Source organism: Saccopteryx leptura, chromosome 2 (genome assembly GCF_036850995.1).
Source record: "Saccopteryx leptura isolate mSacLep1 chromosome 2, mSacLep1_pri_phased_curated, whole genome shotgun sequence".
NCBI classification, from domain to species: Eukaryota; Metazoa; Chordata; class Mammalia; order Chiroptera; family Emballonuridae; genus Saccopteryx; species Saccopteryx leptura.
The window spans coordinates 102,267,651-102,293,459 of record NC_089504.1 but is presented as its reverse complement, the minus strand read 5'-3'; the positions used below and the strand labels follow the sequence as shown (position 1 = coordinate 102,293,459).

Genomic DNA, 25,809 nt, shown 5'->3' with positions numbered 1-25,809 from the left:
TTCCTGGGCATGTGTTCTTCCAAACCCTTATTTCTCTAGGGGTGGATGCTGCCAGTCAGAGTTGCTGGCATTTTCTGTGACTCCACATCAGAATATCCAAAGCTCCAGGTGGTGGAATCCAGATCATTACTCATTTTTCACTTTTCTTGTTCTAATTTGTACAGGATTTTAAAATATTGGGTGCAGTTCCTATTTCCGAGGAGAAAAGGAAAACATCACAATGAAAGAAAAGTGAAGAGAATGGTCACAGAGTGGGGATAAAACCAATTCTCTTGATGAGAGGAGTGCGGGTTCGAGAGCAGACAGCTCCTGAGCTGACCTGGTGTGTGGTCCAGAAGCAGGTGCTCTGTGGCAGGAACCAGGGCAGGTTCTGCAGAGGGCTCTCAGTCGGCGGAGGTGGGGCCTGGGGTAACTCGGCAGATGCTGCACAGGCCACCTGGCTCCAGAGCTGCAGCTGGAGTGACTACTGGAGGCGACACCCCTCCAGGTCTAGAGCAGTCTACAGGCCCTCCCCTGCGTCTGGCTCTTCTGAGGAGGTGGAAGCTGCCGGCTCTGACTCCTGGGCTGGTGCTGGAGCTGTGAGAGGAGCAAAGATCCCCCACGTGCATTCCCTGTGCCCCCAAAAGACAACACAGCCAGAGCCTTCCTCAGAAGCCACAGCACGGGACCCACCACAGGATGTCCTACCGGCCCACAGTCCTGCAGAAGGGCGGTCTGAGTCCTATCTGCTCCTGGCCAGCCTCTGTGCGTGCTCCCTGTGTGTCTGGCACTAACCCCTCCTCATCAGTTCACATACATCCCCACCCCCCACCATACCCCACCTCCCCCACAATCACACCCGTGGGTTCTGCCTCCTTGGCCACCAGGTCCTCCTGGCCAGTTTCTGAACTTGGGCATCGTGCTCCCAATATCATGTCTGAAATTATGTGCTGCGGTGGGATACTGTGTTGCTTCTGGGGAGAAGTACTTCTCTGGCCATCCAGGGGCCCTAGATTCCCAAACCGCCAAGTGGCCACACTCACTTTGAGCCTGCTCTGTACCTCGGTGCTATGGCTCAATTGCCCATAACTGGTGGAAATGGGTGGGGCTCTCCTTCAGCACCCTGCTGTTCCTCCATGTTGTGGGTTGAGCTCTGCAATGACCAGCAGTGAGTCTGGAGACTCAAGCCTTGCCCTGTTGTAGCCACTGCTGCTTCTGCCCACTGGACCTTCTGCTCCTGGATAATGCCCAGGCCTGTGTCCGCACAGATCATCTCCCAGGTGAAATAAGATTCTCCTCCAGCCTGACCAGGTGGTGATGCAGTGAATAGTGTGTCAAACTGGGATGTGGAGGACCCAGGTTTAAGACCCCGAGCTCACCAGCTTGAGCGTGGGCTCATCTGGTTTGAGCAAAGCTCACCAGCTTGGACCCAAGGTCGCTGGTCGAGCAAGGGGTCACTCAGTCTGCTGAAGGCCCACTGTCAAGGCACATATGAGAAAGCAATCAATGAACAACTAAGGTGTCGCAACAAAAAACTGATGATTGATACTGCTCATTTCTCTCTGTTCCTGTCTGTCTGTCCCTGTCTATCCATCTCTCTGACTCTCTCTCTCTCTGTCTCTGTAAAAAATAAATAAATAAATAAGATTCTCCTTCAGGGCTCAGGATGAACTTCTGGCAGAGGGCACCACCCACACTCCAAGTCAATCCAGCAAGCCCTGACCTGGGGTTTAAATGTGACAGACCCACCTTCTGATCTCTCCTCAGCCTGTTTCTGATTGGGGCAGAACTTCCCCACATGAACCTTTAAAGCGCGCGTGCGCGCACGCGCACACACACACACACACACACACACACACACACATCCGGGACATAGGGCTGCTCAGATGGGATCAGAGTGGTGGCTCGGCCTGAACAAAACCACCCTGGGCCCCCTTGTGTTACCTTGGGTCCCGGCCTGAAAAGGGCCCCAGGTGTCTGGCCTGAGCCCAGACCATCGGCAGCCTTGGCAAAACATACTATCACTTCTGTCTCTTTTGAGGCTGCGGCCTCCTGATGCTGAAAAAAAGCAAGAGAACATCTAGTCTCTGCCAGTGTGTCCAGTGAAGTTAGCTGGGAAGGAGCTGTTTTATAATGTTGTTGCTTGTTTACCAGGGTCCAAGTTGAGTTTGGCTCTATTGTCAGAATATGAGGTCACCCCTGGGTCTTCTACCCAGAGGGTTTTTTCAGACAAGAGCAGTGAATTCCCTTCCTTCTCTTCTTTTTCTTCTTCTTTTTTTTATTTTTTATTTTTTGGTGACTGAGACAAAGGGAGGGACAGATAGAGACAGACAGACAGAAAGGAAGAGAGATAAGAAGCATCAATCTTTGTTGCAGTACTTTACTTGTTCATTGATTGATTTCTTATATGTGCCTTGACATGGGAGCTACAGCAGACCGAGTGACCCCTTGCTCAAGCTGGTGAGCCTTGCTCAATCCAGATGAGCAAAGCTCAAACTGGAAACCTCGGGGTTTCGAACCTGGGTCCTTTGCGTCCCAGTCTGACCTATGCACTGTTCCACTGCCTGGTCAGGCGTGAATTCACTTCCTGGAAAAATCAGTGACCTCACTACACCAAGCAGCAAAAAATATTTCAGAAAAAAATACATTACTGAGACAAATATCTGTGATTGTACTGCCTATGTTTTCATCATTTATGGTTTCAAGTCTTACAATTAAGACTTTAATCCATTTGGAGTTAATTCTTGTGTACCGAAGTAGCCTAGATTTCTTCTTTTGCATGTGCCTGTCCAGTTTTCTCAACAACATTTATTGAATACAACGTCTATAACTTTGGGTATGTCCTACCCACCTTTGTCAAATATTAATTGATCATATAGACAAAAGTAGGTTTATACTGTTCCATTGATCTGTATGTTTGTTTTTATGTTACACCATGCTGTTTTGATTACTATAGTTTGATATCAGGTAGTGTTATACCATCAACTTTGTTCTTTCTCAAGATTGCTGAGGCTATTTGCGGTCTTTGGTGATTCCCTATAAATTTGTGGTGAATTTGTTCTAGTTGTGTAAAATATGCCATTTCCTTTTTGATAGAAATTGCATTGAATATGTCTTTGGGAAGTATGGACAATTTAATCATGTTACTTATTCCTGGCCATAAAATAGTATATTCTTTCACTTATTTCTACTTCTCCAACTTCTTTTTCAGTGTCTTATAATTTTTCAAATACAGTTTTTACATCCTTGTTTAAATTTAATTTAAGATTTTTTTCATGCCATTGTAAATATTTTTTTAGTTCCCTTTATGACAATCCATTATTGGTGCATGAAAATTAAGTCTAAAAATTTCTATTTTGATCAATTCAATTTATATATTTATTTTTTTAATTACTTATAACATATCTAAGATACCTCCTAATGAAAAATTGCAATGATTTTCTTATGTCTTCTAAGGATTTTAATTTTTTAGCAATTACATGTAGTCTGTGATCAATTTTGTTATTTTTTTGAGTGTGGTAGAAGGTGCTAGTCTAATTTCTTTCTTTATCATGTAGCTATCCAGTTATCAAGCATCATTTTTTAAAGTATTATTCTTTTTACCACAAAATTGTCTTGTTCTTGTGGATAAAAAATTGGCAATGCAAGTAAGTAATTCAGTTAGACCAGTGGTCCCCAACCGCCGGGCCGTGGACCGGTACCGGTCTGTGGGCCATTTGGTACCGGTCTGCAGAGAAAGAATAAATAACTTACATTATTTCCATTTTATTTATATTTAAGTCTGAACGATGTTTTATTTTTAAAAAATGACCAGATTCCCTCTGTTACATCTATCTAAGACTCACTCTTGACGCTTGTCTCGGTCACGTGATACATTTATCCGTCCCACCCTAAAACCGGTCCATGACCCAAAAAAGGTTGGGGACCACTGATCTATATGATCCCAAAACTCACCAGCTTAAGAGCAAAGGTTGCTGGCTTGAAAAAGCCCAAGATCACTGGCTTGAACAAGGGGGCACTGGCATGGCCTAGTCAAGGCACATACAGGAAGCAATCAATGCACAACTAAAGTGAAAGCAACTATGAATTGATGTCTCTCTCTCTCTCTCTCTCTCTCTCAAAAAAAGAATGTTCTGAATAAAGTAAATATTATTTATTAAATCTTGATGACTGAAATTGAATATATTTGATAACATATGAAATTGAATGTACAAACACCAAATGCATGTATATGAATGTGAATGGGTAAAAGAGTAGATAAGATACTGCAAAAGGAAAAATGCATGATATGGAAGGTCAGTGTACCAAATTAGGTAAAATGTAGCACAGAAAAGAGTCAAAAAATATGAAAGAAATTTATAAACCTAAAGTCTGCTTGCTGGCACCTTGATCTTGGATTTCCAGCCTCCAGAAGTGTGAGACATAGTATCTGTTTAATAAATAATGTTGTTCTTCTGGTCAAGATGACAAAGCAAGAAACAAGTTTGCTTGCCTCCTTCCATGATTACATCAAAATTACAACTAAATTATACAACTGCTAGCCCTGGAAATTACCTGAAGACTAGTTAGAACTCCTATAGCTAGTAAAAAGAAACTAAGTTGAAACTGAAAAGAGGGGAAGAGACATAAAATGGCTAGCCCACACACATCTGTGACAGTTAAGAATTGGGACAAATGCTTGACCAGGCGGTGCTGCAGTGGATAGAGTGTCTGACTGGGATGCAGAGGACCCAGGTTTGAAACCCTGAGTCACCGGCTTGAGCATGGGCTCATTCGGCTTGAGCACAGGCTTACCAGCTTGAGCCTCAGGTCATTGGCTTGAGCATGGGATCATAGACATGGCCCCATGGTCACTGGCTTGAGCCCAAAGGTCACTAGCTTGAAGCCCAAGGTCGCTATCTTGAACCCAAGGTCACTAGTTTGAGCAAGGAGTCACTGGCTTGGCTGGAGCCCCCCAGTCAAGGCACATATGAGAAAGCAGTCAATGAACAACTAAGTGCCACACAAAGAATTGATGCTTCTCATCTCTCTCCCTTCCTGTCTGTCTGTCCCTCTCTCTGTCTCTCTCTGTCTCTGTCACACACAAAATAATAATTGGGAGAAATATCTCTGTGTAATGCTGGTGGCCAAGGCCAGGCAGGTTCACATTGCATTCGAGCAGACAGTAGAAAAACTATGGAGCCAGAAAAGGTTGGGCCTTCTGTTTAACAGAGTCTCACAACTGCAGACAAGCACACAGGCAGGGGAAACTGCTTTTCAGGCAAACAAACAGCAAAATGGCCCCTCAGTGGCAGGCAGGCAATCCACGCATCTGTATCCCCCCATCTCTCATCTCTCTTGAGGGCAAGCACCCATAGCCTTATATCGGCCGTGCACACATGCCTCTGCCACGTGCTCACACACTAATCAAGCAAAATGCTTGCAGCTGGTAATCCCGCGAGCAAGCCTAACATGGCTGCCTCCCAGGGTCCTATCCCAGAAATGTGACTTTCCAAGCCCTGACAGACACAATGACCATCCTATCTTACCCCAGGCTCCTGTTTCCATTGCCTTTGCTCAGCTGACCAAAGTTTTCTGCCCTTAAGGAGTTTTTTTGGCTAGTAGGAATGTAACGTTTATGTTTTGCAAAATCAAACCATTCAAGAAAATTTACTCACTTCCCTTTTCTGTAGTTCCCAGTTCAAAATGTAACTGAGGTCTTACTTCTTATATAGTATATAGAATTATAATTTGTAATACAATCCAGTGTGTTTTTCAACTATAGGGCAATGGACAGGGTCTGCCAAAAATTTTGTGCAGGTCCCGCAAAAGAGTTAACCACCTTGATGACATATGAAGATTACAAGCCCAAATATCTTAGTCAAATTCACTTAGGCTCTAGGTCAGGGGTCCTCAAACTACGGCCCACGGGCCACAAGCGGCTCCCTGAGGCCATTTATCCGGCCCCCATCGCACTTCCGATAGGGGCACCTCTTTCATTGGTGGTCAGTGAGAGGAGCATAGTTCCGATTGAAATACTGGTCAGTTTGTTGATTTAAATTTACTTGTTCTTTATTTTAGATATTGTATTTGTTCTCATTTTGTTTTTTTACTTTAAAAAAAGATATGTGCATTGTGCATAGGGATTTGTTCATGGTTTTTTTTTATAGTCTGGCCCTCCAGCGGTCTGAAGGACAGTGAACTGGCCCCCTATGTAAAAAGTTTGGGGACCCCTGCTCTAAGTGATTTCTGCCTTAGTGGTCCCCAAAATAATTCTTTTTACAATGGTCCCCAAGTGTGAAAAGGTTGAAAACCACTGATAAAACCTGCAAAATAGCCCTGGCCGGTTGTCTCAGTGGTAGAGCGTCGGCCTGGCGTGCAGAAGTCCTGGGTTCGATTCCCGGCCAGGGCACACAGGAGAAGCGCCCATCTGCTTCTCCACACCTCCCCCCCTCCTTCCTCTCTGTCTCTCTCTTCCCCTCCCGCAGCCGAGGCTCCATTGGAGCAAAGATGGCCCGGGTGCTGGGGATGGCTCCTTGGCCTCTGCCCCAGGCGCTAGAGTGGCTCTGGTCTCAACAGAGCAACGCCCCGGAGGGGCAGAGCATCGCCCCCTGGTGGGCAGAGTATCGCCCCCTGGTGGGCGTGACGGGTGGATCCCGGTCAGGCGCATGCGGGAGTCTGTCTGTCTCTCCCCGTTTCCAGCTTCAGAAAAATACAAAAAAAAAAAAAAAAAAAAAAAACCCTGCAAAATAGATCCTACCCACCTTTAAGGATCTCTCCCTTAGATCCCAACCTTAACCATACACCCTAAAGCAGGACACTGACCTCATTTTACCCAGCAGGAAACTAGGACCTGGAGAAGTTGGTGCTATAAAAGATAGAAAGCCTATCATGCCTGACCAGTGGAGCATTGTTAGGAAAACAGCTGTGTTAGGCTTGCTTGCTTGTACTTCGCCTGATTAGTGTGTGAACACTTGTTGCCCTTGTGTATAGTCTATGTAAAGCCACAAGTGGGTTTGGCTCAGGTAGGTTGCAGATTGCCCGCCACTGTGAGGGGCTGTATTTTGCTGTTTGGTTAACTGCTGCCGAAAGTAGCCAGGGATCCAATTCCATCCCTGTGTGGGACCACCTGGGTAACCCTGGACAAAGCACTTACTGAGCTTAGTGGTAAAATGGGGTTTATCCCTAGTATTTTACTTGACATTTTAAAATTATAATTTCAAAACTCAGGTAAATATCTGTGTATTAATCTTTTTGTAACAAAATAATATCAATTATTTTAAAAGAAATTTTTACTCAACAAATACTGAGAGCACACTAAAATGTCATACATCAAGAATATGCCTGCTCTAGGAACGAGTGGCTGGAGTGGGGAGGGATGGGGGCAGCCTCTAAACAAACACACCCACAGACAAGCTCTTCGGTACAGGTGCGCACTTGTGCCCAGCGCCCAGAAGGAAGAGCTGAGCGCCCAGGCAGTGACCAGCCCTGACGGCACTAGGGCGCTCCCTAGGACCTCAGCACAGCCCCGCGATGCGGCAGCTGAGAGGACACAGAGGCAGGTCGCCAAAGGGGAGCGGCACTCCAGGCAGACGCAGCGAGGGACATTCCAGAAGGGAGAAATTTATCTCAGTAGTGAACCCTGATGGGATAGCAGCGGCACAGAGTTGCCAGGGCCAGGCGTATAGCGCGCAGGCGCTCTGGATGCAGCGGGCGGGGCCGTCCGAAGCGACCCCCTCCGGAGGCCGCGGGAGTCACCACCTTAAGGGCAGGGAGCGCCCTCTGTGGGTCACGGGTTCAAGGCTGCGGAAAGCTCCCTCCCAGATGGGGAACCGGGCCCAGAAAAGGGCCATCCTGTAGCCCAGTGGTCATGTCCGCAGCCCTTCCTGCGGCGGAGGGCGCTGCCTTGTCCCCCCGGGCACAAAGAACAGGTCTCGGCCTCCAAGAAGGAGAACACTTGTAGCAGCTCAGGGTTACCTCGCTGAGGCCCCAACACGTCCGCTGCCCCAGTCTCGCCACGCCTTCTCCTCGCTTCCTTCCCGCCAGCCAGTCTCCGCCCAGCCCGCCGCGCTTCCGCCCTGCAGGACAATCCGCGCCCAGCCCACCTTTCTCCGGTCCTGCATTTAGGACTCGCTTTTCCCGCTGCGCTTGGGCTCTGTCCTATATACCTTCGAGCCTGCTCCTCTCTGGCCTTGGATTTCCCTCCGACCTCACCTTTGGACCTCGCCTTTGCCCTGATCCTCATCCTGACACTCCTCCATACCCTCACCCACTTCCATCTATTGACAATTCACCCTTGCACTGACTCTTACTGGACCTCACAGTCGCCGTGAGTCGGCAACTCCAGAGCCCTTGCCCTGGTGTTGGCCCTGCCCCTTGGCCTCGCCCTGGACAAAGTATATAGCCAGTTTCTTCCATTTCAACCTCACCCCTCCCCTCTGAAACGAGCCTTTGACTTATACCGCTCACCTGTTTCATACCTGGCCTTCACCCTGACCCCCTTCCTCAACCTTTCCCTGATCGTCACCCTAGTCCCTACCTACCAGGGTCATAATAGATCTGTCACCCACTCCTACCCTCACCTAACCCTGATCCTGACACTCACCCTCACATGGAACTTCACCCTCGCCCTGATACTCACCTTCACAATGACCCTCATCCTCTTTCTTAGTTTGGCACTGGCATTTGCCCAGACCCTAGCCCTAACTAAATCGGTCACCTTCCTCACCACAGCCTCTAATCTGGTCCTCACCCTTGCTTTGGGCCCTGACCCTGAATCTCACTCTGGACTTGGTCCTGGCCCTGGCCAAGTTCAGATCAGTTAGTGTAAGTGAAAGACAGAAAGCCAAAAAGACCATCCCTTATTCCTAACTTAATCTCCCAACATAGTTTTAAGCTAGTTTTATAGGCATGGAGGGTGTAAGCTAAGCTGCCTCCAGCTGGCAAGACAGCTGCCCTCACTCAAGATAATTTTAATACTTATCTGCAGCTGGACAACCAAGAAACAAACTACCCTCCCATGCCCAGCTGCCTTGTGCCAATAACCACAATGCCCTTAAAAACCCAATAAAGGGCCTGACCTGTGGTGGCACAGTGGATAAAGCATTGACCTGGAACGCTGAGGTCGCTGGTTCAAAACCCTGGGCTTGCCTGGTCAAGGCATATATGGGAGTTGATGCTTCCTGCTCCTCCCTTCTCTCTCTCTCTCTCTCTCTCTCCTCTCTAAAATGAACGAATAAATAAAGTCTTTAAAAAAAAAAGATGTAAGAAATATAAAAACAAAACAAAACAATGAAGGCCAACTCCCTGCCTCACTCCAGCTACTACTATTCTCCTGTTACCTGGCCCTTTCCATGCTTAGAAAGTAATAAACTTTATTTCAGCCTTTCCATGCTTTGTGAATTCTTTCATAATCCACATCACCGGCCAGCCTAACAGTAAGGGTAAGGGTCACAATCAAGTTCAAGGTCCTAGCAGGTCAGAATCATAGTCAAGATGAAAATAAGGTCAGGGACAGAGTGAGGGTGAGTGTCTAGTTCAAGTAAAATTCCGTATCAGATCAAGGGTCACGATGAGAGAAAGGTCAATGCAGTGGTCAGTGTCAGAATCAGGTTCAAGGGCAAAATCAGTGTAAGGGAAATTTTAGGACCAGGGTTAAGTTCAAGATCGATGTGAGAGTGCTGATCAAGGTCAGGATCAGGGTCAGGTTGAGGACCCGTTAGAAATCAGTGAGAGGATGAAGGTCAGGGTGGTTATTGTCAGGGTAAAATTGAGAATTGCACTTTGGTTGACAGTGAATGTCCAATTCTGTGTAGGATTCAGGGTCAAGGTCAGGGTGAAGATATTCAGGATTAGGGTCAGTGTCAGGTAAAGGGTCCAAATCAGTGTAAGGATAGGGTGTCATGTTCAAGTCAGTTCAGGTGAGCATAATATTCATTGTCAAGGTCAATTAAATCAAGGTAGGGTTCATTTTCTATTGTTGTAGAGTTATGACCTCCCACCTCCACATCTCTCTCTTGCACATACATGCACCTGGATAATCCAGCATACTCTTTCCATCTCAAGGTCTGTACCCTTAATCACATCTGCAAAGTCCCTTTTACTATGTAAAGCAATATATTCATAGATTAGAACATGGACATCTTTGGGGGTGCCCATTAGGAATACCTACCACAAAGGATCAGAGTTATAGTCCAATCAGGTTCAAGGCCAAGGAAAGGTCAAGATGTGAGCACTGACCAGGCTGATGATGAGGGTCACCCTAATAATAGTCAATGTCAGTGTCAAATTTGATTTCAGGATCAAGGTTCAAGGTCATAATGGGGTTAGGGTGTCAATAAAAGAGCCAAGTGTGAGTCCAAGTTCTGCTTGAAGGTCAATGTTAGGATGAGGATCAAGACTAGGGTGAAACTGAGGTCAGGTCAAGGTCAGAGTCAGGATCAGGGTCATTGTAATGCTTAGAGTACAGACTAGTTTCAGCTTGAATGTGTTGTGTGGTTCAAAGTCAGGCTCTAGACCAGGGTTAGGGTGAGCCAGTATGATGGTCCTTGTTAAACTGAAGATTCAGTCTAGGCCCCTGTTTGGCAAACTGTGGCTCATGAGCCACATGCAGCTCTTTGGCCCCTTGACTGTGGCTCTTCCACAAAATACCACGTGCAGGCGCTACATCGATAAGGAATGTACCTACCTGTATAGTTTAAGTTTTAAAAATTTGGCTCTCAAAAGAAATTTCAATCGTTATACCGTTGATATTTGGCTCTGTTAATTAATGAGTTTGCCGACCACTGGTCTAGGCGTAGAGTGAAATTGAGGGTCGTAATTAGATTTAAGGTAGTGAGAGTCTGATTCATGATAGTGTTCTGAGTCATGACCAGTGTGACAAATTGTCATTGTCAAGGGTAAGTCAAGGTCAGGATAAGTATGACAGCCATGTTAATGGACACCATCAGAATCATGATGAAAATCAAAGTATAACTGTCAACTAGAGGGTCAGTGTTAAGGTGAAAGTGATAACCAAGTTCACGGACAAGGTTAAGTTCTAGGTCAAGTGGAGTCTGAGTATGGTGAAGGTAAGGTTCTGCCAAGATCAAGGTCAGGTATGGGTGGGTCAGGGTATGACAAAGAATTGAGTGAAGTTGAGTGTGTATGTCAGGGTCGAGGTGATGAGTAAGGGTCAGGTTCAGGTCTGAGTGAAGGTCAAGGTCATGGTAAGTTAAGGTTTAGGGTCTTCTGTGAGTGGGTTTGGTTGTGAGTCAATGGTCAAAGGTGTGGGTACAAGCTCCCATTTATGTGGAGATGAGAGCTCCCAGAAATGAGCTAGATTAGTACTCAGAGTCTATACATGTGGCTAGAGAAACAGGTAAAGGCCAGATCCCAAAAAACATCTTTAAAGAAAGAGATGGTCAGACTTTCCCCTAAAAATAACCAGAGTTTACTGTGTTTTGCGTTTCCTCTAAAAGCAGTGTCTCAATTATTACAGCCTTAGGATAAGTCTTGGTATCTAACAGGCTAAGTCCTTTCATCATCTTTCTTCTCGTTTCTGCCTCCTGTCAACCCTTTCATCTCTGTGTATATTTTTTACAATTGTCTTATCAATTTAAATAAGAAAAACTAGAGCAAGATGGAATTGTATTGGGATTTACTGAATTAATAAATGAGTTTCAGGAATGCCTGTCTCCTTATTTGTTCAGTATCTCTAAGTAGGAAGATAGCACATTCCTGGCTCACCCTTCTCTGAAGGGTGGAGATGTCTGAACACCAGATTAAGGGGTTTGATCCACAACCTGAGCCATCCCTGAGCCTTAACTTTTGCCACTTCCTGTCCAAATGAGGAGCTCTGTTATATGAAACCCCTAAGAAGCCCTCAAGACTAGTGTAGTCATGGTTGGGGCTGCTTTCTCAGTGACCACAAAGAAGTGAGGACCAGGAAATAATGCCACCTCAGCCACTTCCTTGATAGGATTAGAAGAGGGGTAGACACCAGGCAGAACAACTTGGAGTTTTTTATAATAAATCTCAAAACTGGTGTTTAATATCTCTGAGAAGAAAAGCAAACCAAACCTCCCTTCCCATGTGGGCTTTGGAATTGAGCACATCTTGCTCTGTGCTCCCACAGGTGGCTCTACCACGACTGTCCCTGCCCAGACGGGCAGCGCCTGGAGCAGCAGCACCACGATGGGCACAGAAGTGGGCTCCCTGTCTCTTTCTGATAGGTAAGTCGGCAGCACACAGATGGAAGGTGGAGGGCGCAGCCACAGGTCTCCTTCTGGGCTTGGACGTCCTCATCGCCTGGCTGAGTTAGGACCAGGTACGGAGTGAGTCCAGTGCGGCTGCAGTGCGGCTGCAGTGTGGCTGCAGTGCGGCCATGGGAGGTTGCGTAAGGCTGGAGCAGAGGAACAAAAGGCCAGAGTGGGCCTGGCGCAGCATCTCAGCCCTTAGGGATGAAGGGCCAAATCAGCTCCGGGTTCAACAGCAACTCCTCGAGGGGCCGGTCCACATGGAAGTCATGGACGCTGGGGGGCCCTGGGTGGGCCTTGGGGGCCAGTCCCCCTGGGCGCTGGGGAATTGGCAGCTCCGAAGGGTGGGCAGGCAGGGGAGCTGTGAAGAAGTATTGGTGCAGGAGGGCCTGGGGGTGGCAAACAGCATAAAGAAACCAATCATCTCCCCGTCCCAGCCTCAGCTCGCTTCCCTGAGGGGAGACCGAGGGTTGCCCGGCGGAGGCTCATTCCTTCATCTGTGTATCCACTCAGCTGACTGAGCACTGCTCCAGAGGCTGGGGGTGCAGCGGTGCACAGACCCTTCCAGTAGCCAGAGGTGGGGGACAGTAAATAAACAGTAAGAAAGTGCATCAGACTAAGAGGCTGCAGGCCTGAAGTGGTGAGAGGAGGCCCCCTGAGGAAGCATTTGAGCAGACAGGAGAATCAAGCAAGCAAGACCGAGGGACAGAAGCGCACAGACGCCAGGACATGAAGGGAGCCCTGGGGCCATGGGGGGTGACTGAGGGGAATAGGAACAGGCAGGGTCATAGGTGACAGCCCTGAGTGTGTGACACTTGTGGACTACAAGAACCTAGGCTTCTCCTCTGAGGGAGTGACAGGAGGGCCCTGCAGAGGGTGTGCTGGCCTGTCTGGACAAGGTCACGCTCTCTGCCAGGTGGGAGCAGACCCTGAGTGGGCAGGAGGACAAGCCTCCAGGAGGCAATGTGGGCGGTGCCTTAGACTGGTGGCAAAAGCAGGGCTGAGAAGTGGTAAGTTGGTCTCAGTATGCTTTGAAGGCACTGCAGACATGGCGCTCACCAGGTGCATGAACACATACTGCTAGTGCCAAGGATGGGGAGGGGAGAGTGGCACACCCGACCGAGACCCTGACACCACAAGCCCAGCCCATGGTCCTCCCTTCCTTCCCTGCCTCCTTGCCGAGACCCTGACACCACGAGCCCAGCCCATGGTCCTCCCTTCCTTCCCTGCCTCCTTGCCGAGACCCTGACACCACGAGCCCAGCCCATGGTCCTCCCTTCCTTCCCTGCCTCCTTGCCGAGACCCTGACACCACGAGCCCAGCCCATGGTCCTCCCTTTCTCCCTGCCTCCTTGTCACAGCCCATCCTCCTAGATCCCCTCCTCTCTAGGCCTCTGTTCAGCATCTCTCTTGGGAAAGCACCTCCCATGACTAAACCTGTCCTCCTCCAGGAATCCTCCAACTCCCACAGCCTGGATGCCCTGCCTCACCACAAGGTAGGGACCTCACAAGGACAGGGCCATGACCGCTTGTTCGCTCTAGGCCAGGGCCCAGAGCAGTGCCTGGCATATGCCAATGCTGAGTAAACACTTGCTGAAGGAATGAAGAAATGAAGAAGGGAGTCACCAGTCACTGGAAGTGTGCTCTCATGTGAGGTAGGCACGCTCTTCTAACAGGCCACCCTTCCCACCCCCAGCCCCTCTGGGGTTTGCTCAGGAGAGGCAGAGTGGCTCCAAACCCCCATCACATGTTCTAAGGCCCTGTTTTTCAACTGCCTTCCGCAGACTGGTCCACCATAAATTTCATGCCAGTTCATAATGAGTTAACCACCCTGACATTGTATGGAGATTATAGACCCAATGGTCTTAGTCAAATTCACTTATGCTCAGGGTGATTTCTGCCTTAGCAGTCCCTGAACTAATTCTCCTATCCTCACCAGTCCCCAAGTGTAAAAAGGTTGAAACCTTAAAACGCGCTGTTTTAAGGGGACCTTGACCTTCTGGGTCACAGGAGCATGAATGAGGAGGATCAGGGTGATGGGGCTCACCCTACCTGAGAGGCTGCAATGCGCTGGCGTGGAGGGTAGAGGAGGAACTGCCCCAGCAGGTCCAAGGCCTGGGGAGAGGCATCCGGCAGCACCTCTCCCAGGGGCACGGGCGCCTGCTCCTTGAAGGAGATCTTGTTGTAGTCAGGCAGCTCTGTGACCTCCTGAGGAGAAGGGGGTGCCTGAGGGCCAGCACTGCCCTCCAGCTCCCTCGGTTGTTGGCTCTCACTCCCTGTTGCCCATCTGCTCAGATTCACAGTCTGCTGCCCTATCCAAGTGCCCATTCTCAACCCACCACTCATGTCTTCACACACTCACTCAGTCCTCAGGCCCCCACCCTCCCAGGCACCGGCTCCATCCCCAGCCTGGTGACACCCGCAGTGTGCTGGGGGCAGACAGGAAGGGACAGTGGACAGAACCTGGCCTTTCTGCCTCCAGCATGGCAGGGAAGGACAGTGGTCTGGGATTCCAGGGAGGCATGGACACCACAAGAGAGAAAGTACAAGACACAGGGATCACCAGCAGTGGGAGGGAACAGAGGATACCTCTCCTACCCCTCCCCACCGAGGGCCCCTGCAAACCGGCCAGACTTGAGGGCTAGGAGTGCCCAAGATGCGAAGTACACAGCAAAGCTGTTCGATGTCATTCACCCCAGGGAAAAGCGGAGATCCATTCAACAGCTCCGCCAGGATGCAGCCCACAGCCCTGCAGATATAGAAGCCAAACAGCTCAGACTCACACCGTGGACACTGATCTCCCCACACCAGCTCCAAAGCCTCACACCATGCACACAGGTCTACTCATACCAGCACCTACCGCTCACACTGGGATCTATGCACCCACAAAGTAGCCTTGAGGGTTCACAGGCAAGAATACAGACCCCCCCCCCAAACAATCAAAAACCTCAAGCCTAGAACACAGAGCATATCCCCCTTTCCAAGCATCTCTCAGTCTCGACTCTGGAACACACCGCCACTCAACAGTCCTGACCCTGCTCAGTCTCCCACTCTGGGACGCAGAGCCAACTCCTCACATTCTGGGGCAGACCCCCGCAACAGCCCCCAGATCTTAAATTCTTAGGCATGTACAAACTATCCTCCCCCAAATAAAGCCTCAAAGCCTTTATATCCAAGGACCCAGGTTTCTGGATAGCTCAGGGACATTGCACCCTGTGTTATAATCTGCTGGATAGCAGCTGGACGCTCCCGCCTCAGACCACCTCCCCCACCTCCACCCAGAAGCATCCCACTGGGACAACCACTCCAATCCCACCAATCCCCACCCAGCTCAAAAATGTGATAGAGAACACTGATCCCAAATTCCTCAGAGGTACCTTAACTGGGGAAAACACTCCAAGGCAACCTAGAGTAACAGCAGAAAACACCCCCAAACAGCTTAGAAACCCCAATGCTTAGGAGGAAAAGGTGACTCCACAACCCACATCAGCCCTTTGCCCAACACACAGGTCTTACCACAGGTCGACCCCTTGGTCATACTGGCGGGCACCATACAGAAGCTCAGGGGCTCGGTACCATCTGTGGGAGGAGGGCAGGTGGTCACAGTCAAGTTACCAGTCTGACAGGAGGCTGTCCCAGAACGTCACCGTGGCTCCCATACCAGCATCGTGAGCAATGTCTGGAGAGGGCCAGTAGCATCCTTTCCACTGCAGGGTCCTGCCTGGGAACCGGCCCTCCCTACCTGGTGGCCACCTGGTGCGTGTAGAGACGGCTGTCATCTGGGGAAAAGACCCGGGCCAGGCCAAAGTCGGCTATCTTGAGCTGGCCTGAGGCACTGATGAGCAGGTTGGCTGGTTTCAGGTCCTGAGAGCACCAAAGGAAGCGTCATGCCTTCAACGCCCACAGAGGGTACTGGGGGCCTGGCAAGCTAAGCACCTGGGTCAGCCCAGGTCTCCATCCCCTGCAGGACGACATCCCGGGCAGATTACCCACAGGCCACTCCCTTTGTCTCCCCCCCCCCAATCTGGCCATGTCTTCAAGGGCTAGCCCACCCCCAGCCCAGCTGGCCCTCAGGCCCCACCCCAGCCTGGGCTGGGACTGACCCGATGCACGATGTTATTGGCATGGCAGAAGGAGACACCTTTAAGTAGCATCTGCAGGTAGCTCTTGACCTGTGCCTGGGCAAGCGGCCTCTGGGTGTGGCGCACCACCTCGGCCAGATCCGACAGCATGAACTCGAAGGCCAGCACAAAGCCCGCCCCGTGTGGGAATACGGCTTTCAGCTGCACCACCTGCAGGCAGGATATACTGTCAACCACTCGACTCACAAGGCTCAGGCTCTCTCTGGGACCCCCAGCCCTTGTTCCGGCAGAGGACAAGGCAGGCAAAGGAGGTGACACGAGATCTGAGCTCAGAACCAAGGAACTGGGTGCCCTCTTATTGCTCCCCTCCCTGAGGAGAGACAGGTCTCTACTCTAGCACTCCACCCACACTCAGAGAAAATGAATGAAAAGAGAGGCCGGAGGTGGGTGGGAGCAGACGGTGACAGTGCTCTCAATGCAAGGACACGCCACAGGAATGGACAACTTCAACTGCATTTTTTGACGGTGGGGAAGGAAACAGTGGGGAAGCTGCTGTAGTTGTCCTGCTGGCTGAAAAGTGACAGTGGCCTGGACTAGGGTGAAGTCTGGAGTGTTTTAAAATCAGAACCTCAGGACTGCAGATTCACAGGCTGCAGGACCTTGTCACCTCCTCCACTGCTGCCACACACACACTGTCAGCAAGCCCTTTTACTTTCATCAAAAGTTATGTACAGACCAAAACACACCCATATATTCAGATAATACACAAAAGTGTTTAAAAAAGAACAACAGCCTGACCAGGTGGTGGCACAGTGGGAAGAGCATCGGACTGGGATGCGGAAAGACCCAGGCTTGAGACCTTGAGGTCACCAGCTTGAGCGCGGGCTCATCTGGTTTGAGCAAGGCTCACCAGCTTGGACCCAAGGTCGCTGGCTCGAGCAAGGGGTCTCTCAGTCTGCTTTAGTCCCCCGGTTAAGGCACATATGGGAAATCAATCAATGAACAACTAAGGAGCCGCAACGAAGAATTGATGTTTCTCATCTTTCTCCCTTCCTGTCTGTCCCTATCTGTCCCTCTCTGACTCTCTGTCTCTGCCACAAAAAAAAAGAATCAACAAAAGAAAAATCCTACCACCTATAGTCAACCTAAGAGTACATTCTCCCACACTTTACAACAGATAGCACACAAAGACACATGTTTACATACACACATATAAATTTTCATACAAAACCAGGATGAAACCATTTTAACGTCTTTGTCACCCAATATATCATGGATATCTCCAGAGATTAAGGAACAAGTCAGAGTATCACCCACCTTTGTCACTTTCCAGAAAGTAGAAACATTCTCTACTCCTGACATGGACAGAGAGAGAGAGCCACGAAGAGAATGAGGGGTATAAAGTGTCCCTCTCTATGTGCCCACAGCCCCTCCCATCCTGTCACAGCACAAACCATACCAGCTGGGCCCTGTAGCTTCTGTCTATCTCCCTACCACACTTCACTTCCCAAGAGCCAGGTGAGGGCTAGTTTCTTTCTGTGTTGCCAGTGCCCAGCACAGGGTAGGGCCTAGAGGAGGCCCAAGGTTAAAATGTCCAGATTCCTCACCAGAGACCTGGGCCAAAACCTCCACAGACTAGCTGAGCACCCCTGAGCTGGTGGCTGAGCCTGCACCCCTGGTTGCAGAGAGGGAAATCCTGAAACTTCCCTCGGAAAGTAACAGAGAAAACTCAGGATAATGTAGGTAAAGCAGTTAACCCACCCTACAGAACAAACAGGAGTGCAATAGGTGGCAGTTATCATTTCCATTAGAAATCACTAAACATTTTGAGAAATAAGGCATAAGTTTATGAATGAATGAATGAATGAGTAGAAAGAAATAAGTGAGTGAACAAGAGAGTGAATGAGAGGGGAATGAAATAATTGAGTGAATACTAGTGAATAAATAGACAATAAAAGGAGTAAATGAGGAGTGGGGAAAAACATGAGAGCAGAGTGGGTGTGTGCCCCCTAGAGTGGAAGTAGAGTGGAGAGGGGTGAGGCGGGAGCCTCAGAACCCTTAGCCTCACTCACATACTGATTGTCCTCGATCTCCTGCAGGGCCTTGATCTCCCGCAGGGCCTGGTTGGGGATGCCATCCTCCAGCCGCCGCAGGGCCACCTTCTTGAGGGCAACGATCTCTCCAGTCTGTGCAGACAGAATGCAGACACTGCCAGCCGGGAAAGGTGGGTGAAAGGACAGAAACGCGCCCTCTGGTAGCACGCAGAGGTCTGAGGCTTTCGTGGGGATGGAAAGCGCCCCACCCCATCCTGAGGGAAATCTCCGCCAGCCTGGGATCCAGAAGTCGCAGGGCTGTGCAAACAGCTCAGAAGCAGCCCCTGCACGCAACTAGGGGACACTCGCGTGATGAGTACTGCAACTGTGGCCATGGGCAACTGGCCACAACTTGGACGCCCACCCTCGCCCCTTAAAGGGGTTCAAGTAATGAGCACACACCAGGAAAGGAAGGGAGACGGGGGCGGGGCGGCGCAATGGCCCAAACCTCAGTCCGGAAACCGGGTACCTCTCACAAGCAGAAATGAATGGAACCCCCAAGGGGCAAGGCCCTGGTGGCCCCCGCCGCCCGCTCACCTCCACGTGCTTGGCCTTGAAGACGATGCCGTGAGCGCCCTCCCCGATGCGGCCCAGGATGCAGTACTGGTCCATAGCCCGTGCTCCGCCCGCTCCCGGACGCGGCTACCTAGCAACCGGGCAGCCTCCTAGCGTCGTGGGCCGGGGGCCGGGGGCAGCTGGGGGCGACGCGCAGGCCTCGTCTGTGCCTTCCCGTAGGCCCTCGCCTGCACGCCGCAGGTCGACTCATTTGGCGGAAGGCACCCGTGAGCGGACACGACACCGTCCCATTTCTCTGAACTGTCCCGGCGTCACGTACTGAGACACGCTAGGCACGCCGGGGTGGCTGGGCGTGGCTGCGCGGCGGAGGGCGTGGCCTGGGGCGTGGCCGGAGCTAGGGACTGGGACGCGCGGTGGGGGCGTGACCTGGAGGCGGGTGAGCGAGGACAAAGCGACAGACGGGCCGGGATTGAGTAGTGCAAGGATAGTCAATTGACGACAAAATATAGAGGTAACTTTTAGAAAGTGCAAACTCAGACTCAGGAAGCCTATGTCTAAGGACTTCTCATAAGGAAACGTTTGGAAGAATTTGCGGATTGAGTGATTTTAAGAAACGCATATTATCAAAGGATATTGACAAAAAACAGCAGTAGCTTCTGGACCAATCCCCATAGCTCGATTGGTTCGAGCATCATCCCGATGGAAGTTACCTATTCGACCCCTGGCAGGGCACACACAGGAACAGATCGATGTTTCTGTCTCTCTTTCCCTTTCACTTTCAAATCAATGAATAAATTTTAAAAAATAAGTAGCTCTTTATCGTCTGAAAAGATGCTCAATCTCACACACAAGATATATGCAAAACAGTGTACAACTTTTCGCTTATTGGATGGCTAAAGATTCCAGATTTAGCAGCTGGTGGGAATACAATCCCCTTACCCTCAGCAAGCCCTTTTCCAGAAATTACCCCAAGGACATATAGCACACGTGTGTAATGGCATTGCAAAATTATCAAATGAAACGTTGTTTGAATAGCAAAATATTGGAAACACCACAAATATCCATCAATAGGAGACTGACTAAATTGTGGCATACCCGTCTGACCAGGCGGTGGCGCAGTGGATAGAGCGTTGGACTGGGATGCAGAAGGACCCAGGTTCAAGACCCCGAGGTCTCCAGCTTGAGCGCGGGCTCATCTGGTTTGAGCAAAAGCTCACCAGCTTGGACCCAAGGTCACTGGTTCGAGCAAGGGGTTACTCGGTCTGCTGAAGGCCCGTGGTCAAGGCACATATGAGAAAGCAATCAATGAACAACTAAGGTGTCGCAATGCCCAACGAAAAACTAATGATTGATGCTTCTCATCTCTCTGTCCCTGTCTATCTCTCTCTCTCTCTCTGTAAAATAAATAAATAAATAAATAAAAATTGTGGCATACCTATCAAATGAAATATTAGGCAGCATTAAAAATGAATGAGGAGCCTGACCAGGTGGTGGCGCAATGGATGGAGCATTGGACTGGGATGCAGAGGACCCAGGTTCAAGACCCTGATGTCGCCAGTTTGAGTGTGGGCTCCTCTGGTTTGAGCAAGGCTCACCAGCTTGAGCCCAAGGTTACTGGCTTGAGCAGGGGGTCACTCCGTCGGCTGTAGCCCCCCAGCCAGGGCACATATGAGAAAGTAATCACTGAGAAACTGAGGAGCCGCAACAAGGAATTGTTGCTTCTTATCTCTCCCTTCCACTTTGTCTGATCCTCTCTCTGCCTCTCTCTGTCTCTGTCACAATAAAAAAAAAGAAAAAAAATGAATGAGGAAAAAAATGTGGAAACTTTTTGAGTATAGTAATGGGAAGATTTCTAAAATATGTTGTTAAAAAGGCAAGGTACAGAGCAGCACACAGAGTGCCACTAGCTATGTAAGAGGACAATAGAATATAAACAAAAGAATACAAAAAATAACACTTGTTCATACATTACAAGCTATCTGGGAAAATACATAAGATTTCATGGTGTGGTTACCTGGTGGAGGAAGGACGAGGAGGATTCAAAACAGGATAAGAGGCAGACTTTTCACTGGCCCACCTTGTATTCTTTGGATTTTGAACCATATAATTTATTAATTCTTAAGAAAAGTAAATATTTTCTAGCTCAGAAATTCCACTCTTTTAATAATTTCAGAAGACATCCTCAATGTCTGTACAGAGACTGTTTTCTGATAGCAGAGGTCAGGTAATAACCGCAATATATTTTGGCAACCCTGGAAATCAGATTATCTTCCCTCTCCAGGATTGTTGTTGTTGCTTTTTGCTGTTGTTTGTTTAGTATATTTTCTGACCTAATTGAGTCGTGACTGATTTCTTTATGATATATGGACCCTGAGCTGTCTGCTCAGTAAGCTCAGTTGTCACCTAACAGCGGGGAGAGGTTTTCAACAGGCAGGTTCCTTTCTGTAGCCACCATGTGTCCAGTGGCTTTTTCTTGACAGAGTGGTCTGTGTGAATGTGAAGGAATATGAGTAAATAATGAACCTCAGACCCTGACCTGATGCAAATTTGAATCCCCACACAGAAGTAAGAGCAGAGGATTAAATATGGAAACACCAGCTACACATGTCCACTGTCTCTGCTTTTCTGTTCCTCTCTGGCTCCACTGACAAACTGATTCCAAGTGAGAAACTAAGATTCATCCAACACTTTCTCGTCCTGCAGTAGTAATGTCAATGGACTGCTCATTTCTGGACACTATTTTTGCTTACTTTGTATTGTTTTCCTCCTTTGCCTCCTTGTATTTATTATGTGAATATAGCAATGGAGTCCCTTTATGCCTTAGTTCCTATATGGATGAATGCAATCTGTCTTACCCAACTGCTGTGAGAATTTAGTGAAGTATTGTGTGGAACACACTGAACAGGACTCAGCAGTGAGTTCTCTCTCAGGAACTGGTCGGTCTCATCTAATCATGGGAACGTTGTGGAACCCTATGTTATTATGTATATTCACTCGCTCAGACAATGTTCAAACCCAGAGGCTTGGATGGGGTGGGGAAAACAAATGAGAAATAACATGAACTTCCTGTCTAGTTACTCAAATGGTGTCTGAAGACCAGTAGCCATGTCCTCCTCTTGGCCCTTGTTGTAATGCAGAGTCTTGGCAGCACCCAAACCTTATTGAATCTGCATATTTAATAAAGCCCGAAGTTGACTCAAATGCATGTTAAAGGTAGAGAAGGACCGCTCTATAGTTCCCCTTTGTGAAGAAGAGGAATGTCTACCCTAGTGCCTGCTGTTTCTGTAGATAAAGGAAGAGGCAACAGCTCTCATAGGGAACCTTTGTGAGAATTAAATATATTATCAGCCAATGTTTTAAAATATCAGCTGATAGTTAATCTTCTGGCTCCCTTCCCCAGATGCTCAGTATTTTCTTTTCTTTTCTTTTAAAGATTTTATTTATTCATTATAAATAGGATAGAGAGAAAGAGAGAAGGAGGGGGAGGAGCAGGAAGCATCAAATCCCATACGTGGGTGACTTCTCTGGCCTCCATCTTTCCTTGGGGCCAGGGAACCTCGTCCCTCAGGGTGCATGCTCTGCCCTCAAGAAAGCCTTTTGTTATTCAAAAAAAAAAATCCCATATGTGCCTTGACCAGGCAAGCCCAGGGCTTTGAATCAGAGATCTCAGCAATCCAGGTTGACACTCTATCTACTACACCACCACAGGTCAGGCCTCCATCAGGTAATAAACCAACAATCTTCTGAGTGTCTATCATGTGCCATCCACAAAACACCGTCACTCCCTCCTCCACCAGGTAAGCACACCATGAAATCTTGTGTATCTTTCCAGATAGCCTGTAAAAGGCTGCAGTTGCTCTTGCAGCATTAGCACATAGAGGCTTAGAATGGGGATAAAACAAAACAAGCTTCAGTGGTATTCTCAAACTGCTTTTACCAGCTTAGGCCATGACAATGGCAAATATCCTTCTCTTCAAGTGGGCATATGCCTATAATGTACCTCAGAGGGCTGCTTCAGTGGTTTCATGAAAGCATCATGCTGCTACTGTCCATTAATCCTTAACTCCTCAATACACATTCATCACTTTAAGTCATTACAAGCACGAAAAATTTTACCAGCAGTGATGTGAGAATTACATATGAAGATGGCTAGATTCAGAAAAGTTAAATAATGACATATTTAAGGATTCAACTTGCTTCCTAATAAATGCTGGAGCATGGATTTGACTTAAGTCTTGTAAAATTCTTTTTATTTTTTTCTTTCTTTTTTTTTTTTTTGCTAGAGACAGACAGACAGGAAGGGAGAGAGATGAGAAGCATCAACCTACAGTTGTGGCACCTTAGTTGTTCATTGATTGCTTTCTTATGTGCCTTGACCAGGAGGCTCCAGCCGAGCCAGTGACCCCTTACTCAAGCTAGCAACCATGGGGTCATGTCTATGATCCCATACTCAAGCCTGCGACTCCGCGCTCAAGCTGGCAAGCCCACACTCAAGCCGGATGAGCCTGCACTCAAGCCGGTGACCTTGGGGTTTCGAACCTGGGTCCTCAGAATACCAAGTCAACACTCTATCCACTGTGCCACTGCCTCAAAACCATGCTATTTTAGGTTTGAATTGATCAATCTGGCTCTAGCCTGGGAATCCCAAAGCACTTTACCCATGAACCCTAATAAAAGCATGTATCCCACATCCTGTAGCTCTCTCTGCCTGAATCCTACCTTGACCTCCCAGAACCTGTGAGTAATAACCTTCTTTATAGTATATCAGTACCTTTATGGCCTTTTGTTAAACTGTAGCTCATCATTCTATGAGCTGGGACTCCATTTAACGCACGTTAACTAAACAAAGTCACAACAGTGAAATAAGTTAGTCACAGAAGGATGAATACTATAAGATTCCACTTACATGGTGTCTATAGAGTAGTCAGATCCATAAAAACAGAAAGTAGAACAGTGGGTGCCAATGGCTGGCAGGAGAGAGACTGGGAATTAGTGTTTAATGGAAACAGTCTCAGTTTTGCAAGATGAAAAATTCTGCTTCTAGATGGTGCTGACAGCTGCACAACAATGGAAGTTCTTAATTTTAATGAAGTCAAATGTATCATTGTTCCCCTTATGGTGCCTGTCCTTTTTGTTTTTTGTAGGAGCTCTTTGTCTACCCCAAGGTTTAAAAGAAGGCAGCAAGAGAGGGCAGGTGGATCTCTTGCCCAAGGCTGGATGGTTAGCAAACAACCAGGTGGTATTAAGGTTTGGCCACATCAGGGCTACTTGTTCTGCTCTGAAAATGTGTCCATTCTCCAACAACTTAAGTTCTTTTTTTTTTTTTTCTTTTTTTTTTTTTTTTCTGAAGCTGGAAACAGGGAGAGACAGTCAGACTCCCGCATGCGTCCGACCGGGATCCACCCGGCACGCCCACCAGGGGGCGACGCTCTGCCCACCAGGGGGCAATGCTCTGCCCATCCTGGGCGTCGCCATGTTGCAACCATCCTGGGCGTCGCCATGTTGTGACAGAGCTACTCTAGTGCCTGGGGCAGAGGCCACAGAGCCATCCCCAGCGCCCGGGCCATCTTTGCTCCAATGGAGCCTTGGCTGTGGGAGGGGAAGAGAGAGACAGAGAGGAAGGCGCGGCGGAGGGGTGGAGAAGCAAATGGGCGCTTCTCCTATGTGCCCTGGCCGGGAATCGAACCTGGGTCCTCCGCACGCTAGGCCGACGCTCTACCGCTGAGCCAACCAGCCAGGGCCAACAACTTAAGTTCTAAGGATTCTAATATCATAATTTTGTGACCAAATATCTAGACCTTTCTGTAATTTGGTCTCTGATCCTACTCAAGTGATTAGACCATTTGCAGTTTAAACACTGACTCTGTCTACCTGACAGAAAGCACTCCCTACATTGTCCATTTCACCAAAAAACCAGTTTATTTTGTAGAATCCAAGGGAAACTGAGCTTTTGATTTGCATTATTTTGAGATCCCCCCTCCCATGTTTTATGACTCCAAACATTGGCCATATGCTGTGACTCAACCTGCTGACCATGTCAACCAAAACTAACTTTGTTCTGATCTTACAACCACTGAGCCAGAACACAACTGAAAGTGCAGTTGCCCCCACGGATCAGAAAATGAATGATGGAGGTTTATGGTCTTGTTTCCTAGCAACCCATCCCTTTAATCAGCAACCCTGGGCAACTCTCACCTTATAATCCTTGCTTTACGTCTCCCAACTCAGAGACGTGTCTTTGCTTCATGTCAAAGGCTCTGTGCTCTGATTTACAAATCATATCAGAATGAAACTCTCTTTTAATTCCTGAGAAGTGTCCTGTAGAACTTCTGTTTACAGTTCTTTCCCAGCTGCAATCCTTTCTCTGACAGGTTCAAACAGGGCAAGCGCTTTCCTGACTGCCGAGTGCTTGGTAAATGGGACCCCCTTCTGCTCTGGGGATGCCTGGTCTGGTCTGTCTTTGTGAATCTTCCCCAGGAGGAGCTGTCCCTGTAGGCTTCCTGGTCAGCCAGCCTGTGTGTAACAATCCTGCTAAGCTGTGGCCAGCACCCTGTTCCCTGCAGCTCGCTGCTAGAATCTTGCCAACAGAAATAAATCCCTGCAAGGACATTTTCTGTAGCTTCAAACTATTGGAAAGAAACATACACAGTTATCAGTGGAGGCAAGTGCTCTAAAGCAAAGTAAGTCCACACAACGGAATTCCTGTAGCCATTGTATGCTGCATCTGTACTGATAGGAGGTGATGTCCAAGAGAAGGGAACATGTTGTACAGTCTAATAGATTTATCATCCATACCTTTTTGTAAAAATAAATAATATCTTATGTGTAGAAACACAAGAAAGTTTTGGAAGAGCAATGTAAATGGTTACCTCTGGGTTTGCGATTGAAGGGACAGATACTGGCAGCTGTGGTAAAGGGGAAGATG

The 25,809-nt window shown here is 48.5% G+C and overlaps 1 protein-coding gene and 1 long non-coding RNA gene across 3 annotated transcripts; both read right to left on the bottom strand.

Moving 5' to 3' along the window:
* Positions 1–356: 356 nt before the first annotated feature.
* LOC136393073 (uncharacterized) lies at positions 357–8,161 on the bottom strand. The gene is made up of 4 exons (XR_010749029.1): positions 8,064–8,161; positions 1,359–1,456; positions 1,023–1,132; positions 357–576 (listed from the first exon to the last, which is right to left on the bottom strand). It is a non-coding gene; the product is annotated as an uncharacterized lncRNA (long non-coding RNA).
* A 3,322-nt stretch (positions 8,162–11,483) lies between these two features.
* On the bottom strand, positions 11,484–19,206 carry CDK20 (cyclin dependent kinase 20). 2 transcript variants are annotated; one of them, XM_066368459.1, is made up of 8 exons: positions 18,906–19,206; positions 18,348–18,461; positions 16,297–16,485; positions 15,936–16,057; positions 15,710–15,772; positions 14,819–14,942; positions 14,246–14,401; positions 11,490–12,583 (listed from the first exon to the last, which is right to left on the bottom strand). In XM_066368459.1, exons 1-8 carry the CDS (start codon positions 18,978–18,980, stop codon positions 12,386–12,388), a joined length of 1,041 nt encoding a protein of 346 aa, XP_066224556.1. In that variant the 5' UTR covers positions 18,981–19,206; the 3' UTR covers positions 11,490–12,385. The 2 variants fall into 2 exon arrangements, with proteins under 2 accessions (XP_066224557.1, XP_066224556.1); XM_066368460.1 differs by lacking the exons at positions 14,819–14,942; positions 15,710–15,772 and having other exon boundaries at positions 11,484–12,583.
* Positions 19,207–25,809: the final 6,603 nt, after the last annotated feature.

What these genes read in the sequence shown, in the direction of transcription:
- CDK20 (XM_066368459.1), bottom strand. Translation starts at nt 18,980, where the DNA reads ATGGACCAGTACTGCATCCTGGGCCGCATCGGGGAGGGCGCTCACGGC. An exon ending in TCAAGGCCAAGCACGTGGAG is followed by an intron (nt 18,462 to 18,905) that starts GTGAGCGGGCGG and finishes CTGTCTGCACAG; the next exon opens with ACTGGAGAGATCGTTGCCCT. An exon ending in CTAGCCCTCAAGTCTGGCCG is followed by an intron (nt 14,402 to 14,818) that starts GTTTGCAGGGGC and finishes CCTTCTCCTCAG; the next exon opens with GAGGTCACAGAGCTGCCTGA.